Source organism: Aedes albopictus, chromosome 2 (genome assembly GCF_035046485.1).
Source record: "Aedes albopictus strain Foshan chromosome 2, AalbF5, whole genome shotgun sequence".
NCBI classification, from domain to species: domain Eukaryota; kingdom Metazoa; phylum Arthropoda; class Insecta; order Diptera; family Culicidae; genus Aedes; species Aedes albopictus.
The window spans coordinates 166,552,191-166,573,791 of record NC_085137.1 but is presented as its reverse complement, the minus strand read 5'-3'; the positions used below and the strand labels follow the sequence as shown (position 1 = coordinate 166,573,791).

The following is a 21,601-nucleotide window of genomic DNA, read 5'->3' as shown; positions in this document are numbered from 1 at the left end:
ATCCAATCTTTCTTGTAGCAATGCTAGCCTGCTACATTGAATAATAACACATTATGAATCATATTTATTAATATTCTTCAAAAAGTATATGTAATATGAATGGTTGCACAACATTTTCAGAAACTCATTTTTTGAAATCTTAAATTCATTGTAGTCATATTGTTTGTGCTATCCGTGAATTTCTGTGAAACTCGGAGACATTCTAAAATTCCTTCGAGATATTTCAGGATTGCTAGACGTTTTTAACTGAGAACCACCAGTTGATATTTGTACCAAACTGTTTTCCCGATACATAGAGTAACCCTACATTATCAATCATGTTGTAAATAGTTGAAGGTTACACGGTATTTTTGTAAAGTTTTGGGTTGTCTGGGTTATTTTAAGTATTCTGGAGCTCAGTTATTGAAACATTATGACTATGACAGTAGATTCTCAAGCACGGGCACGAGACCAGGACTCGAGAAGAACATGCAAGTACCCAAAGCATGAGGTGCTTAGGGGCTGTCCATTAATTACGTAAGGGAATTTTAGCAATTTTCTGACATCCCCTCCCCCCTAGTAAGATTTTTTGTATTAAATCCCAAAAAAATGTTGTATGGTGCGTAAGATTTCTCAAACCCCCCCCCCCCCCCTCCCCCCAAAAACCCTTACGTAATTAATGGACAGCTCCTTAGGACCATTTTTGGCGGTGTGCAGGAGTACGATGTGTATGAAGAATGAACCACGAGTTCGCTTTACTCCACATTGAACCTAGCATCCGGAAGATGGCATAAGTTGAAAGGATACGATGTGCAGGACATGTTGTGAGAATACCGGCTGGTGTTTGCAAGAGATCCGGACGGTACAAGAAGACCTGGAGGGCAGCGCGCAAGGTGGGCGGACCAGGTGTAGAACGACCTGGCAAATGTGGGACGCGGCCGAGGATGGAGGACTCCCCAAGTAACAATTCCATTGCTGATTGGTTTTGTTTGATTTTTATTAAGGTTTTATTACAGCAATAATCAAAACTCACAGTTTTATGACTGCTTTTATGAAAACCATTGATGAAATGTTTTATAGTATACTTGAAGATATTCATAAAGACAGATTTTAAGAGTAAACAAAACTTTCCGATATGTAAACCATTTGGTAATCATTATTACCACAATAAAACTGTTAAAATTCTCAACAGATGGCGATCCGTTCGATTATTAACGACATCTGTTGGTGGAAAAGCAGAAACTACGACACTGCTAGGTTTATTGCGGTCATCATAAAAGTAAACTTGCTTTCGTTTTATTTTCGCTGATTATGGTCGTCGCCATATTGAATAATTAGCTTACGTGAATGAAAAATAGTTAATTTTGCTTAAATAAGCAATGAATTGATAGTTTGTCACCATTTTCATAACATGCTCACATAAATAAACTCTCTCTACTGAGTTTACTTGTGATTCGAGATAGTTTTACTAAATTCACAAATTGATTTATTTCATTCCAAGATGATAATATTCACTTTTTTAGAAGCGCATTAATTTTATGATTCTGCAACCCCAATATTCACGGTAAATTCGAACGCGCATAAGCCTACCAGCACAATAACTACTAAAATATTACGCTTTCTACTCACGAATGATGTATCCTCCTGAACTTTACGTACCATCGCAGAAGCTTCTCTGCATCTTGAGCTGTCATAGTTTTTGTTGAAAAAAAAAAACAACAACAAACGAGAATAGAACATTTTTCAACTAGTTTTAAAAGGAGTTTATTGCTACTCTTAATGCGGTTTGCAAACCCTCTTCAAGAGTGGTCCACTTAGCCAGATGATGCTCCTAAAGAGGTTATCAAGAGGTTTTGATGTATGATTCAGTTTTATTGCAAGTTTTATAAAACTGGTCATGAAGATCTCTTGTAGAGCCGTACAAAACTTAAAATGTTACTTGGGTCCAGTTACGCACCGAGGTTGTGGTGAAAAGTTGTTGATTCAGTTTTATTATAATTGCTATTAACGCATAACCTTCCGTAACTCGCGTGGTTGGCCACTTCCGTCAGTACCATGCTAAGGCTGAGTACAAAAAGCGAGATTCTTTTCAACGTATTTTGCGAAATACAACAGCGCGATCGCTCGAGGGTTAGTAGATTAGATACAATCATTACGATTGGTAATGTTGTGTAACTGAAAACAGGAAAACGGATATTATTACGGCTGTATACTCCATGTAATATATTGCAGGAAAGTGTGTACGATTCTGAATATCCCGAAGCTATGCCATAGTCTCTGAATAAATTCTGTGAGCTCCATTAAGTATTATAGATTATGCAACGTAACCCTATATAGCCAAAACAGAAACTTCAATTGCTGTAGATGCTAGATTCTAAACATTATAACTGTTTGGATAGCCCAGCTTATCTGATAATGTCCATTGAACATTCAGAAGACTTACTGCAATCATGGACATGATACTCACTCATAGCTCGGTCTGCAGAAGTATGTAATTCATCCAACCTACGACTACCGTCTAACCCCTCTGGTTCGACACGTTTTAATACGACACTTTTTAATTCGTACCCCGCTTATACGACACATGTCGAATCAAAAAGTGTTCAAATGTCACAGCGATACACTGTAAATGCAAAACAGTTTGATATTGCGCTTATACTCGCACCCGCAGCAACTCCTCCTGCAGCCGCAAATTTCGGAAGTTCTGAGTTGGTGCTATTCAACACCCAAACCGCCTGGAGACCAACCGGAATGAACTGAGGATGGCAACAATCGTAGAAAGAACGAGTTTTTCATTCGCGCCCAGGGCGCAAAATTTTCGAGCAGACGAGTTGAAGTTCACCGTGCGGCAAATTTCATTCACTTGCCTGCATATTCATATTCAGCTGCTCGATACTCGTTTGTCAACTGAATGAAAGTCAATGAATATTTGTAAACATCTTACAAATTGTTAAATTGCTAATAAAATATTAACGTTTCGATTACATTTAACTGTGCTTTACACAGATCTTTTGCCATTTGATTGTTGTGGAATGATTTTGGAAGGAATCGTAGCCATAAACGTAGGTAATTATGAAGATGTTTCTCGATCCGCTTTATATTCAATGACTACGAATTGACTGACTGTGTGAAGAGGGAGAGCGAAAATGAATTTGTTTGTTTTGAATATTCAGTGCAGAATCATTCAAATCCGTGCTGTTTTCAGTCAATGACTATGAACATTTTGCACCCTGTTCGCGCCACAGCAATATTTGATGAAATTATGTTTCATAACAAATCCGGAAATCAAAACAAAAACAAAAATAGAGTTGCCAAATTTCAATGAGCATGGTGGTGTAGGGTGACCAGTTTGTCGAATTAAAAGTATACCCCGGTTATACGACAACAGTCGATGTCGTATTAGCGGGGTAATACGGTAGTGATGAAGAAAATCATCATTCTGCAACTTGTTGCATATCCAAAAAGTGTTAGAAACCTTTCTTGATTTAGGACCCCCTGAATTCGGGGGCCCAGTGCAGACCACATCTCTCCACCCCCCTTGCTACGCCACTGACTGTAGGAAGTTGTTACAGACAGCGCCTATGCATGAAAATGAGTGCTGGTTGGGGCCTTGGCATTCATGGCTACTCAATCGTGGCCATATTATTATGAAAGGCAGTATATACATCACAGAAGTATAACAGAAACAGACCATAAAGACTGCTAAAAGGCGGCACATTTTCAGGAATGGCAAACATCCGGCAACAAGCTCGCTCACAGCCTGATCTACAGATTATTATCAAATTTGTCCTGGATCATTATTGTGATCAGCTGAAATATGACAAGCCATAGGCTCCCGAGAAATGCGGATTAGCAGACGGTCCTATCGCGATGCAGAATCTGCCCTAGAAAGAGGCAAAGCAGGTACCTGGTTGGCTGTCGGTCGGTGCACAAATGCGTTGATTCATGAAAATGGATTCCCTGCTAAGAACGATACAGGCGAAGCGAAGTAGAAGGATTAAGCCTACAACAGCTCTGCACCAGGAGGGGAACAATATTTGTAAATATATAAAGAGATGTTACAGTGGAATGAAAATCCCACGATACGTCAAGCTGCGCTGGATGGCTTCGGTACGGAATTAGCATATCAGGCGCCAGGTCAGCCAGCAGATGAGAGTTCTACTCGAACATCGGTAACGGCCGGTGACATTAACGAGTGGGAAGGACCAGTCAAAATTTGGGCGTAAATTGGACATTCGTAGTCAAACCCCATCATGTACTACAACAGCTATATTTCAAGCAAGCGTCTCGTCTGGCCCGAGCTGAAGGTGGTCCACGGATGGTTGTTTCTGGTGGGCCAAACAACTAGGTGGCGAACAGCAAATCATCGGAAACTCCCACGCGCACTATGGGGAGGAATTCATTCCTTCAGAGCTCAGCTGGACCGTTCGGATATTTATGGCAGTCTATTTGAGCTGTGACGGGGCCAATAAATTTGCCATTAGCCAAATGGGACCCTAGCGGGGGCATGTGGGAGCGCAGTCTATGCTGTTAAACATTTGTGATGCTGTGATGGATCTGTCGAGTCGGTTGTGGTGAGCAGCGATAAGAATAGGAATTGGAAATGTGGGGCGTATGCGACATCTGGCATCGTGTTATCTTCTGCGAGGCGTTTTAAGATGTCTGTTTTTTTCTATTAGGTGATAATTATGACACTTTTTATATGTTTTCATGTTATCCATTCATGAAGCTTGAATTGAAAACATAATCATAGTATACTCAATATTCTTCTAACCTTTAGTCTTTTTCATTTCGTTATTTCATGCACCTCTAACATTCATCACAATCGCTTTTCTATCGTTAACACACAATAGCAATAGCACATAAACCCTCAGTTCTCAAAATTTCTCCACCAAAAACGCTTGTCTTATGTGTGTCTTTTTTGTTTTCTCCTTTCTTCCTCAGTGTAACAGAGTGTCAAATTGTGTGTGATGAAAACACCAATTAAAGTGCAAAAAAAGAATAATTGTCATATGAAAGAACACGTAACCGATATATCACACACAAGAAAACGTGTTTCGCGGCCACTTTTGGGGGTAAGAATCGAAAAAAGTGCATAAACCAAAACCTGCGAAAATAAAAGAAAACCACTGGCAAGTGATAGTACATGTCCGTCGTCGTCGGTCGGTGTGAAATCTTACACTCAGTGTCGGAAAATTGCAGTCAACCCAACAACCCAACGCAACTGTGAGCCATGAAAAAAAAATCAAAAACTTCACCGGTGCTGGCTGGCGCCCTTCTGCGGTGTATCCAAGTGCATCGGATTCGTGGAAAGAAGCGTGCGAATTAATGGCACAATAAAAAACTAATAATTACAATTATACACTCGGGTAGTTAATTAATACGGTGGCCGGCCGGAGCGGTGCGATGAAAATTTAAAACCAGCACGGTAAAGAGAGTCAGCTCATTAAAGCTGGATGTGGATTAAAGTTGTGCGGTGGAAATAAATAACTGGCTCTCTTCCATTCTGACTGAAGAGAGCTTTCCGGGTCGTCGGGCTGAATATGATCTGTCCGGCACGGAAGACAGGATATGACCAATTGAGGCGTAAAAATGGCGCGTACGGAAATAAATGGTACAATTTAGCATGGCAATTAAATGGCCAGAAAGTGACTGGCGGCATTGTTTCGAGTAACCTAGTTTTGTTAACTGGAAAAAAATATGAGTGATGGGACGCAATGGACTGGTGGACAGGCTGCTCCAACTAGCAATACTTTCAGATCTGAAGGAGCTCCGATGGCTTTTCAGAAAACATGTTTGGCAAATCTCTGAGATTTTTGTAGTAAATTGCTCAGAATTTTGATCTATGAATTCAGTTGCATTTATTTAGTGGAACCCGTATCAATTCCACTGAACTTCTCGCTCTTCAGATTTTTCCTGAAGCTGTCTGCAAATTACTAGAGATGGGATATGTCATAGTCAAATGTAGTTTTGTTATTTGCTGTCCCTTGTTAGAAATGTTTATCGACGGAATCGTTAATTTTCAATAACTTATAACCATTATGGATTGGTCCGTTTATATCATCGGACGGAAATTTTCACCAGAAGTAGTGAAAATTCCAAAATATCATTTTTTTCATCCGTGACATTTCCAATCCTTGTTTCTAACATTCTGTTAGATATTCTGACATTCCTCCTGGACTGGAATTGGGAATTCTCCTATAAATCTTTGAAAAATTATCTTTTATCTATCGACTACAAATTCTTACAGATATTTCATAGAAAATCAAATCTAAGTGTTTCCTAAGAAATTCTGAAAAAAAAAATCAACATTACCTCAAGGATTCCCACAATAATATAGCGCATTTAGTTCACCACTGGACTATCGCACTAGTTTTCACGAGTGCGAAAACGCTAATAAAAGTGCGCGATTGCATCAAATCAACTCGGTGTCTTCAGAACACTTGTTCTCCATAGATTGAAGAAATAGTGCGCCGAAGACATCAACCTGATTTGATGCAATCGCGCACTTTTATTTACGTTTTCGCACTTATAAAGTCGCAGTTCGCAATCTAGTAGTGAACTAAATGCGGTATATCTCCAGGAAGTTTATACATAGGAGATTCCTTAACGGACCCTGACATTCAACCTCCAAATAGTTTAGAAAATCCTCCGAAGAGTTGTCAAAATTTGTCAGAAAAAAAAACAAAAAAAATCAAGGTGTTTATTTTAATTCAAGGTTTCGGTGAACTTTTAAAGAGCTTAAAAAGCTTTGATGAGAAACTATCTTCAAAAATTTGCCAAATTGATTCTTGGAATTAAATAAAATTTTGATAACATGGCCAAGAAATCCCAATTTTTCTTTTGTTTGGAGTGTGTGGATTAGATTTGCGGTTTTTTGATAATGTAATATTTTTCTATACTTTTAAAAGTTTCTTGAACATCGAAAAAGTTTTATGATTTCTTCTTGATCTCACGCACTCAATTCCCGAAAAACTTTTAAGTGGAGTAGAAGAAATTCTTTTGAGAATAGTAAAAAACTTTTAACAAAGCTATGAAAAAAATCGGTACAGCATTTATAACGAAATTATTTTACGGCTCATCAGCTTATTTAAAAAAAATCCTCAAAATCTTAAATGATCCTTGTGCTATTTAAAAAAATCCCTAGCTATATATGCCGTCTAGAAAGCATTCAAGAGTAATATTAAAAATGATATTGATTCTCCTATATTCATTCAGTTTGCTTCAGAAAATCAACGCAAAATGCCTGAAACAAGTATGCTTGCATTTAAACTTTATTTCCAATGAGATTTCCTGCGTTATGGAATCTTTACAGTTTTAAACTCCGCTGAAAATTCGTCCAGGAATTTCATTTAAACATCTCTGATAACTTTTTGAAAAAATTCTCAGATGTAATTTGGTTTACAAATTATGTTATTTAATATTTTCTCTTTTTCCAGAAATTCATCCATGTAGTTTTTTTTTATTTGTCGGAAATCCAAGTGTAATTTTGTAGAAAAATCTAGGTACTCATTTAAGACATTGGCTATATATTTGATTTGTATATATATATGTACGACTAACTTCAAGTTTCTTTACAATACCAATGCATTTATTTTAGAAGATCAACCTGTGATGCCTCCCAAAATGTTTATTAAATTCTGTTGAAACGTTCTTCAGATGCTTATAGAAGTGCTGCTAAAAGGCATATTTCCAGGTTTTTAAGAATAATTAGTGCTGATTCCAGAATTTTCATGATATACAAATAAAGCTGTTTTGTCAAAAAAAAGACTGGAAAATAAAAGTGCTCCAATATTGCTCAAACTCGGATGTTTTCCAAAAAATATAATGCCCGTATTTTTTTGTTTCACCATTAGGGTGACCATATTGAAAATTTAATGGTCCAAAACGAAATTTTTATTTTTTTTTCTATTTTAACTTTTGAACCAATTCAAAAGGTTCTATAACATTTACCCGAAAACCATTTACCCGAAACACATTTACCCGAATGACATTTACCCGAACGTCATTTACCCGAATGCGACAAATAACCGAACGCGACATTTACCCGAATGCGACAGTTACCCGAATGTGACATTCACCCGAATACGACATTTACCCGAATATGACATTTACCCGAATGCGACACTTACCCGAAAAATGCAAAAAAAACCGTGGACTTGATCCCCATATGATTTGTCAATAATAAATATGTTATGGTTAGACCTTATAATCATAAGGCCAAGTGATCATCAAGCACTTTGGTACAATACTAACTGGCGGTCAAAATGCAATTTTAATTTGAGGATTTTTTAATGTTTTTTTTAACGTCTTCACATCACAAGCCCGAACGCCAACCCGAAATCATTCAGGAGGTCGCTCAAAAATTGTTCACTGTGGACAATTTATTAGAAGTTGATAAAACTTAATCAGTTAGAAAAGGGTTATCCTTGGGCAAAATTCCCTAATAAAAAGAAATAAAAAATTAAGGGTTTACGGAGACGTAAGAAGCAAATGGAATGCATTTAAGAAAACTGCGACGAAGGGAAAGGTTGCTGATTCAAACAGTTTGCCTGATATTCAGCGTGCATATCCGATGGCCGAAGACGATGTACTTGTCTTCAAATATGGATCCTGAAGAGCTCAGTATGCCTTCTTTAAAAATATTGTGTTCTCTTAAAATATGCATAAACATTTGCTGTTGGTGCTAAGTCTGAACCAAATTTTTATAAATGATTCTCCCTTCTTTTTATTATTGGCTGTTCTTTGGAACTTACGTTACAATAGAGTTGTTGAAGTTTTTATTTGAGAATTCTTTTTATTTCAAGCTATGACTGTTCTTTCGAAGTTATTCCTTCGAAAGCTATAAGTATTTTGATCTGAAATGTTTCCTTCTTCTAAATGTTGAATGTTCTTTCAAATAGACGATCTTATAACCATACCCCCACGAAATTCGTTTTTATCATAATTCATTTGATATTGAGTTCTTGTCAAATGGCTAGCTTTCTGATAAGTGAGATAAATTGACCTGTTTTCAGCACAACTGAACATTCGAATGTAATGACTTTTTCATTACCAAGCTATTACATTTTAAGAAGACAGACTGCTTTGAGCTACTTATATACATTTATATACTCGGTCACAATTTAGCAGCCATACTGCAAGTATTCTCTACTTCTGCTAATATTTGCCTTCTTTATAAAATAGGCTGTTCTTTTGAATTTGCAGAGTCCAACTGTGTACTGTAGCTGAGTTTGTCGACCAAACTGGAAATAGAGGCTATTTTTCGAGTTGGAATGTTTTATAGTTTATTTGCAGACGAACTTCTAACTCCATGAAAGATTTGTCCTTCTTTGAATAATAAGCTGTTCTTTCAAGTTAAAATTTACACAATTGACTGGTGGCCAAATTAGCAACTTGATGAAATATTTTCCTTTTTTAGAAAAAACTGTTCTTTCGAGGCCTGCTAATCGATCGATATATCATTGTTTCGGCCTGATGACCACTCGGTTAGTATGCTTGGCTTACTATCCATTTCTCTACCTATAACGGTGTAATGACCCATTCGGGGTAATGGATTTTGGGATAAAGGCCTATTCGGGGTTATGGATTTCGGGCCGTGGCATTAGGGGTAATTTGGTAGAGTTTCTTTTACAGAAATAGTGTTAACCTCACTAAGTTGTTTGGTGGTCAAACTATTCCTATCCTTCGGAGATTTTTCCTTCTTCTCTTCAAAGGCTGTTCTTTCGAGTTGTACTGCTGCATATTTTAATGGCGTTCAAACTACTAACTGTATATGAGTTTTTTTTTGTCTTCTTTCGATCATAGAATGTTCTTTTAAATTACAATTTTAGGATTGAGTGATGAATTCCAAGTCTACACCTAAGAATGTTCCCTTCTTTTAATAACAGGATGTTCTGTATCGTGAACAGATTGCAAATTTTTTTATCAAAGTTTTTTTTTCCTAATGATATGTTGATTTGCCGAGGGCTGTTCTCTAATTGATTCGATCTAATGACCATTCGGCCTACACATAAAGTTTTTCTCTTCTTTTAATCATAAACTGTTCTTTGCTTATCGAAAGAACAGCTTATGAATCAAAGAAGGGTAAATCTCTAGAGGGAATTCCAACAGCAAACACAAAAAATATCAAGCTGCAGTGATTAATTTTATTCGGGTGTTTACCCTGTGAATTCCTATCGCGATTTATTTCAGAGAATATTTAATAAAATGTGTTTTTGAGGAATTCGACATTAAAAATATTTGTATGAGCCGCAATACAAAATAATACATGTACTTTTTGCATTGAACAAAACAAATGAACTTTACTTACAAAATCATAATTTATGCAGAGTCATAAACTATTCGGGTAAATGTCGTATTCGGGTATGTGTCGCATTCGGGTAAGTGTCGCATTCGGGTAAATGTCGCATTCGGGTATTTGACATTCGGGTAAATGGTTTTCGGGTAAATGTCTTCGGGTAAATGGTTTTCGGGTAAATGTTATAGAATCGTTGGGGTCAATATGACCCAAACAGGCACGCTGCACGTGCATTACGCCATCGTGGTGCGAAAAACCTAACATCCTAGGAGGGTTAATAAACGTGAAAGAATAGTCTATGTTTCAAAGAAGGAAAAATACATGAGAAAATGACATTCAATCATAGTACAAATACGAAACTTGAAAGAATAGCCTTTGTTCAAAAGAAGGAGAAACCTTTGATGGAAAAGCCAGTATGTGCCACACAAAAACGCAATGAAATGATGAAACTTGAAGAAAGAGCCAATATCAAAGATAAGGAGAAATCTTCGATGGGATTTCAACTACTTCACCAATGCCAACGAAAACTACATTGCAAAACAAGTTACCATAATAATAAACACCCTTGAATGAAATATTTGCTGTTTATTGTTTGATATTTTTAACATGATCAAATTGTTATACGACTTAACGTCCATTCAACCATCAAATAAAATCAGTAACAAATTAATTCAGATACCGAAATCCATCATATTTTTTCCACTAAAATATCTTTTCATCGGTTAGTGCCTTTCGACCAGATGTCCATTCGACGAATTGTCCATTCGACGAATTGTCCATTCGACTAAATGTCATATGCTTCTTCTTCCACAAAATTGGTTTCGACCAAATGTCCATCCGACCAAATGTCCTTTCGACCAAACGTACTTTCGACTAAATGTCGTTCGACCAAACGTCATTCGACCAAATGTCATTCGACCAAATGTCCTTAAGCCAGGTTCAACATTGTTTGGCCTTTTTTCCATATATAACACGAGATTTGTTAATTACGTAATTTATAAATGATGCCAAAAGATATCAACTGAAATAAGGCTGACACAAATTTCGATTTTCTCTTATGTCACCCTCCCATTTCTTAAAATTTGTGTCGGAATTTAACAATTTGAGGGGGACACAAATAAATTATCAAAAAATAAGGTCGCAGATGCATACCAAAACCGCCAGAGAGATGTGAGCACAAGGTGAGTATGAATTACACGAATTTTACTCACCTCGTACTCACAGCTCTCTCACAACTTTGGTATGCGTCTGCGATCTTTACTTTATTCGGCAAACTTTTAGATTGAACTACAATCTAAAAGCCCTTCAAACATCATTTTTTTGATATCATGCTTCTGGACTGAGATAGAAGCAAGTGAGTATCACTCTTTCAAGTGAGTATTCTCAACACTGAATGTTAGGTGAAATAAGAGTCTCTCAGAAACTTTTTCAATAAATCCGATGAGTTTAACGATTTTGCCTAATTATTTGAGTATTTTTTCATCAAATACAATAAATTATTATTTATCATTTCTAGGGTGGCCCACACTTATAAAAAAATAATATAAAAAATAAAAATAAAAAAAAACCATGTTTTATCTCCTGAATTGGTTGTTTTGGACTCTAAGAAGCAATGTTCTGGCGCTGTAAGCGTTCAGTGATCAAACCTTTTGGTACTATTATAGGTAACGTATATACCGAACAACTGTGTCGAAGACCGCAAAGTAAAACTAAGCCTGTTAAAAAATATACCCTAGGTAAAGTGAGCGGAAACACTATGGTTGTTTTCCCAGTCATGTAAAGGAATAATATCAATAATGAAATCTCAATACATCATCGCCTTGAGATTTTTGCATAAATTTCCCAAGTAACAATTCCATCGCTGATTAGTTTTGTTTGATTTTTATTAATGTTTTATTACCGCAATGATTAAAACTCGCAGTTTTATGACTGCTTTTGTGAAAACCATTGAAAAAATGTTTTATAGTGTACTTGAAGATATCCATAAAGACAGATTTTAATAGTAAACAAAACTTTCCGATATGTAAACCTTCTGGCAATCATTATTACCGCAATAAAACTGTTAAAACTCTCAACAGATGGCGATCCGTTCGATTAGTAACGACATCTGTTGGTGGAAAAGCAGAAACTACGACACTGCTAGGTTTATTGCGGTCATCATAAAAGTAAACTTGCTTTCGTTTTATTTTCGCTGATTATGGTCGTCGCCATATTGAAGAATTAGCTTACATGAATGAAAAATAGTTAATTTTGCTTAAATTAGCAATGAATTGGTAGTTTGCAACCATTTTCATAACATGCTCAGCTCACATAAATAAACTCTCTCTGCTGAGTTTTCTTGTGATTCGGGATAGCTTTACTAAATTCACAAATTGATTTATTTCATTCAAAGATGATAATATTCACTATTTTCGAAGCGCATTAATTTTATGATTCTGCAACCCCAATATTCACGGTAAATTCAAATGCGCATAAGCCTACCAGCACAATAACTACTAAAATACTACTTTGAAATAATCGCTTTCTACTTACGAATGATGTATCCTCCGGAACCTTACGTGCCATCGAAGAAGCTTCTCTGCATCTTGAGCTGTCATAGTTTTTGTTGAAAAAAAAAAAAACAACAACAATCGAGAATGGGAAATATTTCAACTAGGTTTTAAAACGGGTTTATTGCTACTCTTAATGCGGTTTGCAAAACCTCTCCGAGAGTGGTCCACTTAGCCGGAAGATGCTCTTAAAGAGGTTATCAAGAGGTTTTGATGTATGATTCAGTTTTATTGCAAGTTTTATAAAATTGATCATGAAGATCTCTTGTAGAGCCGAACAAAACTTAAAATGTTACTTGGGTTGGCCATGTTTTTCCATACAAACTTCAAGCTGGTTGAGCGCTCTCTTAGGCTTTATCGATTGTGCTCAAATTTCGAATGCAGCTTTCGGGAATATCTACAGAACCAGCTGTTGTGCTTGAAATAATTTCTGGTGAAGTTCCGAGAAAAGCTTCTGATGGAATTCTAATATTTTGACTATTTGAAAATATAGAAAAACTAATTGGAAGCACAGTTTTTATTTTCCATAAAATGTATTTTATTTTCAATGAGTGTTGGTGATCTTCTTTTTTGTCGAGAATGGTGCTGCTACGTTGCAGGTAAATGTGTAGGAGTCATGATTGCAATCGCTTGTCCACGGCAGACCGTCGAGTCTCGTGCGTCTGCACAAGTGCGGATGTTAGACTGTTTTGATTAATAATAGTTGTGTGGTAAAGGGTTCACGCTGATGCGTGGATGCCAGGCGTGAGGGCATAGATTGTGTGTTGAAACCTCTGAAGATTATGTGGCACAGTTAGCTGGTTGCATATGCTGTAGGCGTGATATGACAAATTTACACTACGCTGTGAAGTTGGAAGGAATGGAAACGGCTGCGTCAACCCGTTTATGGTATTAGCAAAAATATTATATAAACAAAATGAGTCACTTTCGCGTTCCCCATACATTGAATTGGCGAACAGCTTTCAGCACCATCTAGCGTCAAACGTGGCAATCAACCTTAAATTAAACCACATATTTGCTAAATATTTTTAACCGTGTCTCTATGACATTTCCTTTTGTTATGGTCGTCAACCATATTTAGGGATGTACAAGATTAAATTTGCGCAAACGAAATCATCTGAAAGTATCTGCATGATATTCGATCCGTATAAGTAATAACTTAGATCCCGAGCGGAAAATTTTTAGTGCACACTAGGGTTTAGATATAATTCACATATTCTAATTACTGTTTATTCTATGTTTATATTTTTTTAGCTGTCGTACATGAGTGATGAAACATACACAATTTGACGTTTCGCCGTTATCATCTTTTTTTCAAGAACATGTTTGTTTTGGAAGTACTGAGAAGTGAAATATGTTGGTCGAATTGTTATAGCTATTTGACTAAAATTATGCTGCGTACAACAACTATGACGCAAAAATATGATTTGTTTGTTTAAGCCCCATTATATTATTGATCCATAACTGAAGAGATTATTGACATCCCTAGTTCATTGCTGTTGACAGCGTGTGCAATTCTAAAGGACATGCGTTTTTAGAGTGTAATAGTTGCCACGTTCGTCACAAGCGGCGCCACTAGCACTGAATAAAGGGTCGCCAGAAAAAGCTGGAAGTGAGTTATATTATTAATATAGTATTATTAATATAGTAGTTCGAACATGAACGTATACATATATAGAGAGGAGAGAAAGTTGATAGAAAGATACAAAGTAGGATGTTAGGGACGGGCCAAAGGTTGAACCCAGAACCTTCTGAATTCGAATTCGAAGAATCACTATGCGAATCTTCAAATAATAAATATACATAACATTGAAAACGTTTGAAGCGTTACATTGTATAGGAACATCTGGATTTAACGGTACTAATAGCTTATGAATTTTTAGCCACTCTTACTTTTATGACGGGCTGCCATGCGTCTCCATAACTTCACCGAGTATGAATGGTGATTGGTGCCTTGACATGTTAAAACATTGATTGGCAGAAAACGATAGAAAAGTAATCAATGTTTTGAGTGCGATGACATGTATGTAAAATTCGTTTTTAATTTTTGTCAGAATCGATCTGCTTAACACTACTATTCATGTAACACACTTCCTATGAAGTTTTTCATCTGGAGATCTGTGTTTACATTATACTCTTTTATCGATAACACTTACTGAAACACACCACCAACTTGCACTGCTCGACCACTGCCATCAATTCCAAACAATGTAAATTTTCACGCGATTAATGACTAAATTGACCAGTACGGGTGCCGACGGTATCCGTAGTCCGTACACCGCTAGATTAAACCGTCGTCCGTCGGCTTTCCCCAGCGCGAGATAGATATCTCGAGCTATCTGATGAGAGTGCGCAAACGCGCGCTGACAGATCACCACATCTGGTGCAAGGCGGCAACGACTACGGACTCGCTCACTGCCATTCCACCGCCGGCCGGCCAGCCGACCGTTCGGGTTGTTGGGTTGCCTGAACTGATGATGTTTCGCGCTCGCGAATGACCAACCGTCGCGTTTTTGTGTGAGAAATTCGCAGTGCGATCATAAATCTCTAGGAATGATGATACATCATCAAACCGTCGCATCGCCAGCAGCAGAGGACGCACATTCCACGGTCGCCGCGGCACGAAAGAAACTGAGGGCGCAGATTCGCGACGCGTTTTGTGAAACGGGGAAAGATTTTTACGACAATTGGGACTTTGGAATAAATAGCAATTTTTCATTTGAATTTACATTTTTTTTTTCTAAAATTAAGGTAAATGTGCAATGCAATGAACCTCAATTTCAAAATGTCAATTTATTTCAAAAGTTTCAAGTTGATCAAGTGATCATTAATTGATCCATCAACTATTCAACGCAAATTGTTGTTTGTTTAGGTTACAGATGACAATTAAATTGTCATAAATTTCAAAAACAAAAAAGTTTTCTGTAATGCTCGTAGAAAAAAATGTAAATTTAAATAGAAAATGATTCGTGTTTAATGGCATTAGTAGTTTCGTTGAGTTCTACGAGTTCACGCCACAGGCTGCTAGTGAGTAATTGCGGGACATAAAATTTGGATGTTTTCACAGTTTTGCAGTGTTGGGCGATGAGGAGCCAATCGATAGCCCCGCAGAAACACCATGGACGACGGAGTCCAAGAGCAGTGTATAGTGATTGAGTCAGCTGCTGAGAGTTGAAACCTGAGGCAGTCAGTGAGGAATCAGAAAAAAAATAACCCGGTGAAAAAAACAGTGATTGTGGATCTGATAGTGCGTGCGACGAAACAAGAAACCTGCTCGTAGAGTGACCGGTCCTCGGAAGTGGGCAACGACAGGCAACCGCGGCGCGAAGGGGTCAGTCAACGTGCGTTGCGTTGCGTATGTGCCTGTGCGTGTAGTGTTTGTGCCCTTAATGTGAAAAATCATATATGAAATGGTGACACTAATGCCTTGTAGCTACATATCGGCCCCCCGGATCTCCATCATTGATAAAATGATAGAGATAGAACCAAAGGTACATAAAGACTTGATGCTTGATTTTTTTTTTGTTTCGCTTTCTTCTTTTTGTTTCGTTTCAGTCGTTTAGCTTTAAAGATATGATAATAATGATTGGAGTTCCAGCCAGTTGATGGGAGAAATCCCTTCTATCCAGGTTTTGTTTTTGTTTCGATCCGTTTGGTATACTGATCGGTTAAGGGTCAGGAGAACCACTTGTTGTGGAGAGCATCTTAGCAATAAATTTGTTTAATTTTATGTGAGTTTTCAAAAGATACAAATTGTTTGACAATTCGGAATTCAACGCGTTTAGGGATGCTAACGAACAGAACAAAGCACGTTTTCGTATTTGAAGCAGTGTTCATTAGAAATCTTTTGACCTTGTAATTTCTTGGAAAGTCGCATTCCTTAGAGAGTTTGAAGAGATTCCACACAGAATTTAAAATCCTTGAGAAAACTATGACATAATTTCAGAAGGAAGTAAATTTTAGAACAATATGAAGAAAAATTCCTGAAGAAAATCTTGAAAAAAAAAATCATTTAGGGGATTTACTAAACATGTTAAGGACAAGGTATTTGGAGTACACTGCTCAAATTTTCTCCAGTACAAGTCTAGAGAACTGTTTGACGTTTCTCTAGATTTTCGTACGTTTTTTTTTTCGGAAAATCAATAGAGTAATGCGCAGGGATGGGAACACTCACTTGCAAAGAGTTACATTAACTTGCTGTTTTCTCAGCTCAGTAGCTTGCAATCAAGAAATGATGTATGGACGACTTTTGCCTTGTGGTTTTGTCTAAAAGTTTGCCGAATGGTGTAAGGGTCGCACAAGCATACTAAAGTCGTGACAGAGCTGTTAAAGCGACTCTCCACGAGGTGAGTGTAATTTACATTCACCTCGTGGAGAGTTGCCTTCGCAGCTCCCTCATGACTTCGGTATGCGTGTGCGACCCCTACTTTATTCGGAAAACTTTTAGACAAAACCACAAGGCAAAAGTCGTCCATACATCGTTTCTTGATTGCAAGCTTCTGAGTTGAGAAAACAGCAAGTGAATGTAACTCTTTGCAAGTGAGTGTTCCCATCCTTGGTAATGCGTCAACTGTTGAACAGTTAGTATTGGTATTTTCGTCTTCGTTTGTTTTTCCTAGGCTGTCTTTAGAACTCTTGCCGCAACCCCCTTAGTAGCTTGGAATGTTGCTGGAACGAGCCTGAAATGTCCTTGAAAACCCCTAAAACACCCAGGACATCTCCTGGAACACCCTTGAAATCACTGGAATACCTCTGACACCCCTGGAACCCCTCTAAATCAACTGGAACGCCCTTGAAACCCCATGCAACGCCTCTGAAGCTATCCAAATCCTTCCAGAATACCCATGAAGCCTCTGGAATGTCGTCTAAATCCCCTAGAACGCCCCTGAAGCTGCTTGAAAACCCCTGAAACGCACATGTAACCCCATGTTACGCCTTCGTAAAGCCCTGGAATACCCGTACTACCCCTTGAAACCTTTTGGAACACTCCTGAATTTCTTCGAACTCCCTGAAATGCTCTGGCACCCCCTGAAACCTCATGATATCACCTGGAACGCCCCTGAAACCTCTCGAAAGACCCTGTAACGCACCTGAAATGTTCTGGAATTCTTGGAAGACATTCTTGAGGAGATGATTGCGAAAATTCACACAGAGATTTCATCAGAAATCCACTGGGTACTATGTATTTTCTCTGAAATTTCTCCAAGCGTTCCTCTTGGAATTTCTCTAAGGATTTCTCCAGGAATTCATTTTAAAAGAAATGTTTAAGATTTTCATTAGGAGACTTCTCCAGGATTTTTTTCTGCAAAAATATCTCATGAGGTTTTGTTAAATGATACGTACGCGCGCCGGCAGCTTGGTCGAGTGAATCGTTGCTCATATGTACTTTTCCTTTGGAGGGGCGGCTACGGAAGCTTTAAAACGTTTCTCGAAAACGTCCCAAAATTTGCCTTTTCAAAACAACCGGAGCAATACGCCCCATAAAAATAAAAACGTCCAGCCCCGCTGTAAAACTGTCCCAGGGGATAATTCCATCACATGTTTATCATAGGAGGGTCTTTTACCAACTGTTTAAAGACATAAAAATTGCAAAATTACAACAGCGAACAGGACTAGCTCCGTTTACAATGAAGTCTGCTTACAAAAAGCAAAATATTACATCGAAACCCTCGTTTTTAGACTTTTTGATATTTTTATTGCTTTTCTGTACCAATCAACTAACGGAGCAGCTTGATGGCAATTATTCTTCAAAATTTATGATTTCTAATCGATCACGCATGCGAAAAGCGCCTGAATCGCTAGAAAATGAAGGGGGAGGGGGCGGTTTTCCCTGGTGGAGCGTATTATACCCTTTTTCCCTACCACCCAAGTAACAATTCTATTGCTGATTGGATTTGTTTGATTTTTATTAGGGTTTTATCACAGCAATAATTAATACTCACAGTTTTATGACTACTTTGATGAAAACCATTGATAAAATGATTTAAAGTATACTTGAAGATATCCATAGAGCTAGATTTTAAGAGTAAACAAAACTCTTCGATATGTAAACCTTCTGGCGTTCATTATTACCATAATAAAACTATATTCAAACTCTCAACAGATGGGGACCTGGTCGATTAGTAACGACATCTGTTGGTGAAAAAGCAGAAACTACGACACTGCTAGGTTTACTGCGGTCATTATAAAAGTAAATTGCTTTCGTTTATTTTTGCTAATTGTGGTCGTCGCCATATTGAAGAATTAGCTGACGTGAATGGAAAATAGTTAATTTTGCTTAAATAAGCAATGCATTGATAGTTTGCCGACATTTTCATAATATGCTCCCATAAATAAACACTCTCAGCTAAGTTTTCTTGTGATTTGAGATAGTTTTAGTAAATTAACAAATTGATTTATTTCATTCCAAGATGATAATATTCACTATTTTCGAAACGCATTAATTCTATGTTTCTACAACCCCAATATTTACGGTAAAATTTAATGCGCATAAGCCTACCAACACAATAACTACTAAAATATAACTTTGAATAATCGCTTTCTACTTCCGAATGATGTGTCCGCCTGAACTTTACGTGCCACAAAGTAGCTTCTCTGCATCTTGCGCTGTCATAATTTTTGGTGAAAAAAAAACATCAACAATCATAATAGAAATACACTAGAACTCCAATGGCACTGTAGTCAGTTTTCATAATTAATTATTTTAATAACTTTAATTGCAATATTTCACAAGTGTCCTTCTTGTAGAGGACCTTTTGTTTTGGTAAACAAAATTAACTTGACACTTCTAGTACCGCTGCTGACGCTGTAAGGGCGTGGCAAACTAGATGTTAGTCACACGGACAGTCGCGACATTAAACTTCTGTGGCTACCCGAGCAGGAATGAATAACTGCCACATTACTGGAGCATACCAAAGTCAGGTATCATACCAAGACAAGGTATTGGTCGGTTATCCAGGTATTGCAAATAACTTATTTTGGTATTTTGTAGGTATTGATGAAATACCTCAACGAGTTATTGGTTTGGTGTTGAGGACTGTTTGAGGTATTATTCAATTATGGAAAAATCGCAATTTGTATGGAAAAATCTCCGAATATTGTTTACCCGAGCAGGAACGAATAACTGACACATAACTGCAGCATACTAAAGTGAGGTATCATACCAAAACGAGGTATTGGTCGGATACCCAGGAGTTGAAAATAACTTATTTTGGTATTTTGTTGGTATTGAGCTAATACCTCAACGAGTTATTGGTTTGGTGTAGAGGGCTGCTCGAGGTATTATTCGATTATGGAAAAATCGCTATTTGTATACCCGAGCAGGAACGAATAACAGACCCATAACTGCAGCATACCAAAATCAGGTATCATACCAAGACAAGGTATTGATCGGTTACCCAGGTATTGATAATATCTTATTTTGGTATTTTGTAGGTATTGAAGAAATACCTCAACGAGTTATTGGTTTGGTGTTAAAGACTGCTCGTGCTATTATTCAGTTATGGAAAAATCGCTATTTGTATGGAAAAATCGTCAATTATTATTTAGGTATTACCATACCTGGTGTCATTATTCATTTGTTATGCACAGAATACACACCAGTTATTATTTTAGGTATTTTACCTCTTATGCAGGGCTTCTTAATACCTTATTCAGGTTGTAGGTATTCGGTTTTCCATACCTGAGTTTGGTATTCTTCAGCTATTTTCTCCTGCTCGGGTTATTATTTAGTTATTGCCATACCTGATGTCATTATTCACGTGTTATGCACAGAATATGCACCAGTTATTATTTTAGGTATTTTACCTCTTATGCAGAGCTACTTTATACCTCATTCAGGTTGTAGGTATTCGGTTTTCCATACCTGAGTTTGGTATTCTTCAGCTATTTTCTCCTGCTCGGGTAGGTGTTGCCATACCTGATGTTATTATTCACGCGTTATGCACAGAATACACACCAGTTATTATTTTAGGTATTTTACCTCTTATGCAGGGCTTCTTAATACCTCATTCAGGTTGTTGGTATTCGGTTTTCCATACCTGAGTTTGTTATTCTTCAGCTATTTTCTCCTGCTCGGGTAGTTATTCTACTACAATCATCATAACCTCTTTTCGAGAACAGAACTTTTTTCAACTAGGTTTTAAAACAGTTTTATTGCTACTCTTAGTGTGGTTTGCAAAACCTCTCCGAGAGTGGTTCACTTAGCCGGAAGATGCTCTTAAAGAGTTTATCAAGAGGTTTTGATGCATAAATCAGTGTTATTGCAAGTTTTTGGTCATTGTTTTCTTTTAAAATCTCTTTTAAAGCCGAATAAAACTTAAAATGTTACTTGGGCAGTGAGCATAGCAGTGTTGGTGGCGGTAGCGATCGGTTGATCATTGGGTTGGTCCAGTGGTATCCAACTGCAAGTATTCCTCCAGGCATTACCAGGTGTTTCTGCGGGTGTTCTTAAAATTCCTTCAGAAAATTCATCTGTGGATTCTCAAAATATTCCTATTTTTTCAGATTTTTTTCAGGAATTCATTGAGAATTTCTTCAGTTTATTTTTAATTGCTTCTGAAATTTCTTCAGCATTTGGAAACATCTCTTGAGACTTCTTCAATATTGCAAGAATTACTTCCAAAATTTTAGCAGGGATTTATTCGAAAGTTTTTCCATAGATTCTTCCAGCAGTTCCATCAGAGATTGCTCCAGGAATTCATTCATTGGGAATGTACCAGTAAAGGGGCACTAAAATTGAGGAACCTTGACTAACTAGCTCGGATCTTACCAT

General features: G+C 37.4%; 1 protein-coding gene across 3 annotated transcripts in view; it reads left to right on the top strand.

Moving 5' to 3' along the window:
• LOC109406911 (developmental protein eyes absent) overlaps positions 1-21,601 on the top strand; it is a 122,066-nt gene that overhangs the window by 14,928 nt on the left and 85,537 nt on the right. The window contains exons 2-3 of one of the 3 annotated variants that reach the window (XM_029867311.2): positions 4,924-5,054; positions 15,896-16,319. The exons of 1 other annotated variant lie outside the window; for it this stretch is intronic. In XM_029867311.2, the coding sequence (XP_029723171.1) occupies positions 16,239-16,319 (81 nt within the window). In that variant the 5' untranslated portion in view covers positions 4,924-5,054; positions 15,896-16,238. The remainder of the gene's footprint in view (positions 1-4,923; positions 5,055-15,895; positions 16,320-21,601) is intronic. One more of the 3 variants, XM_029867310.2, reaches the window with a different exon arrangement.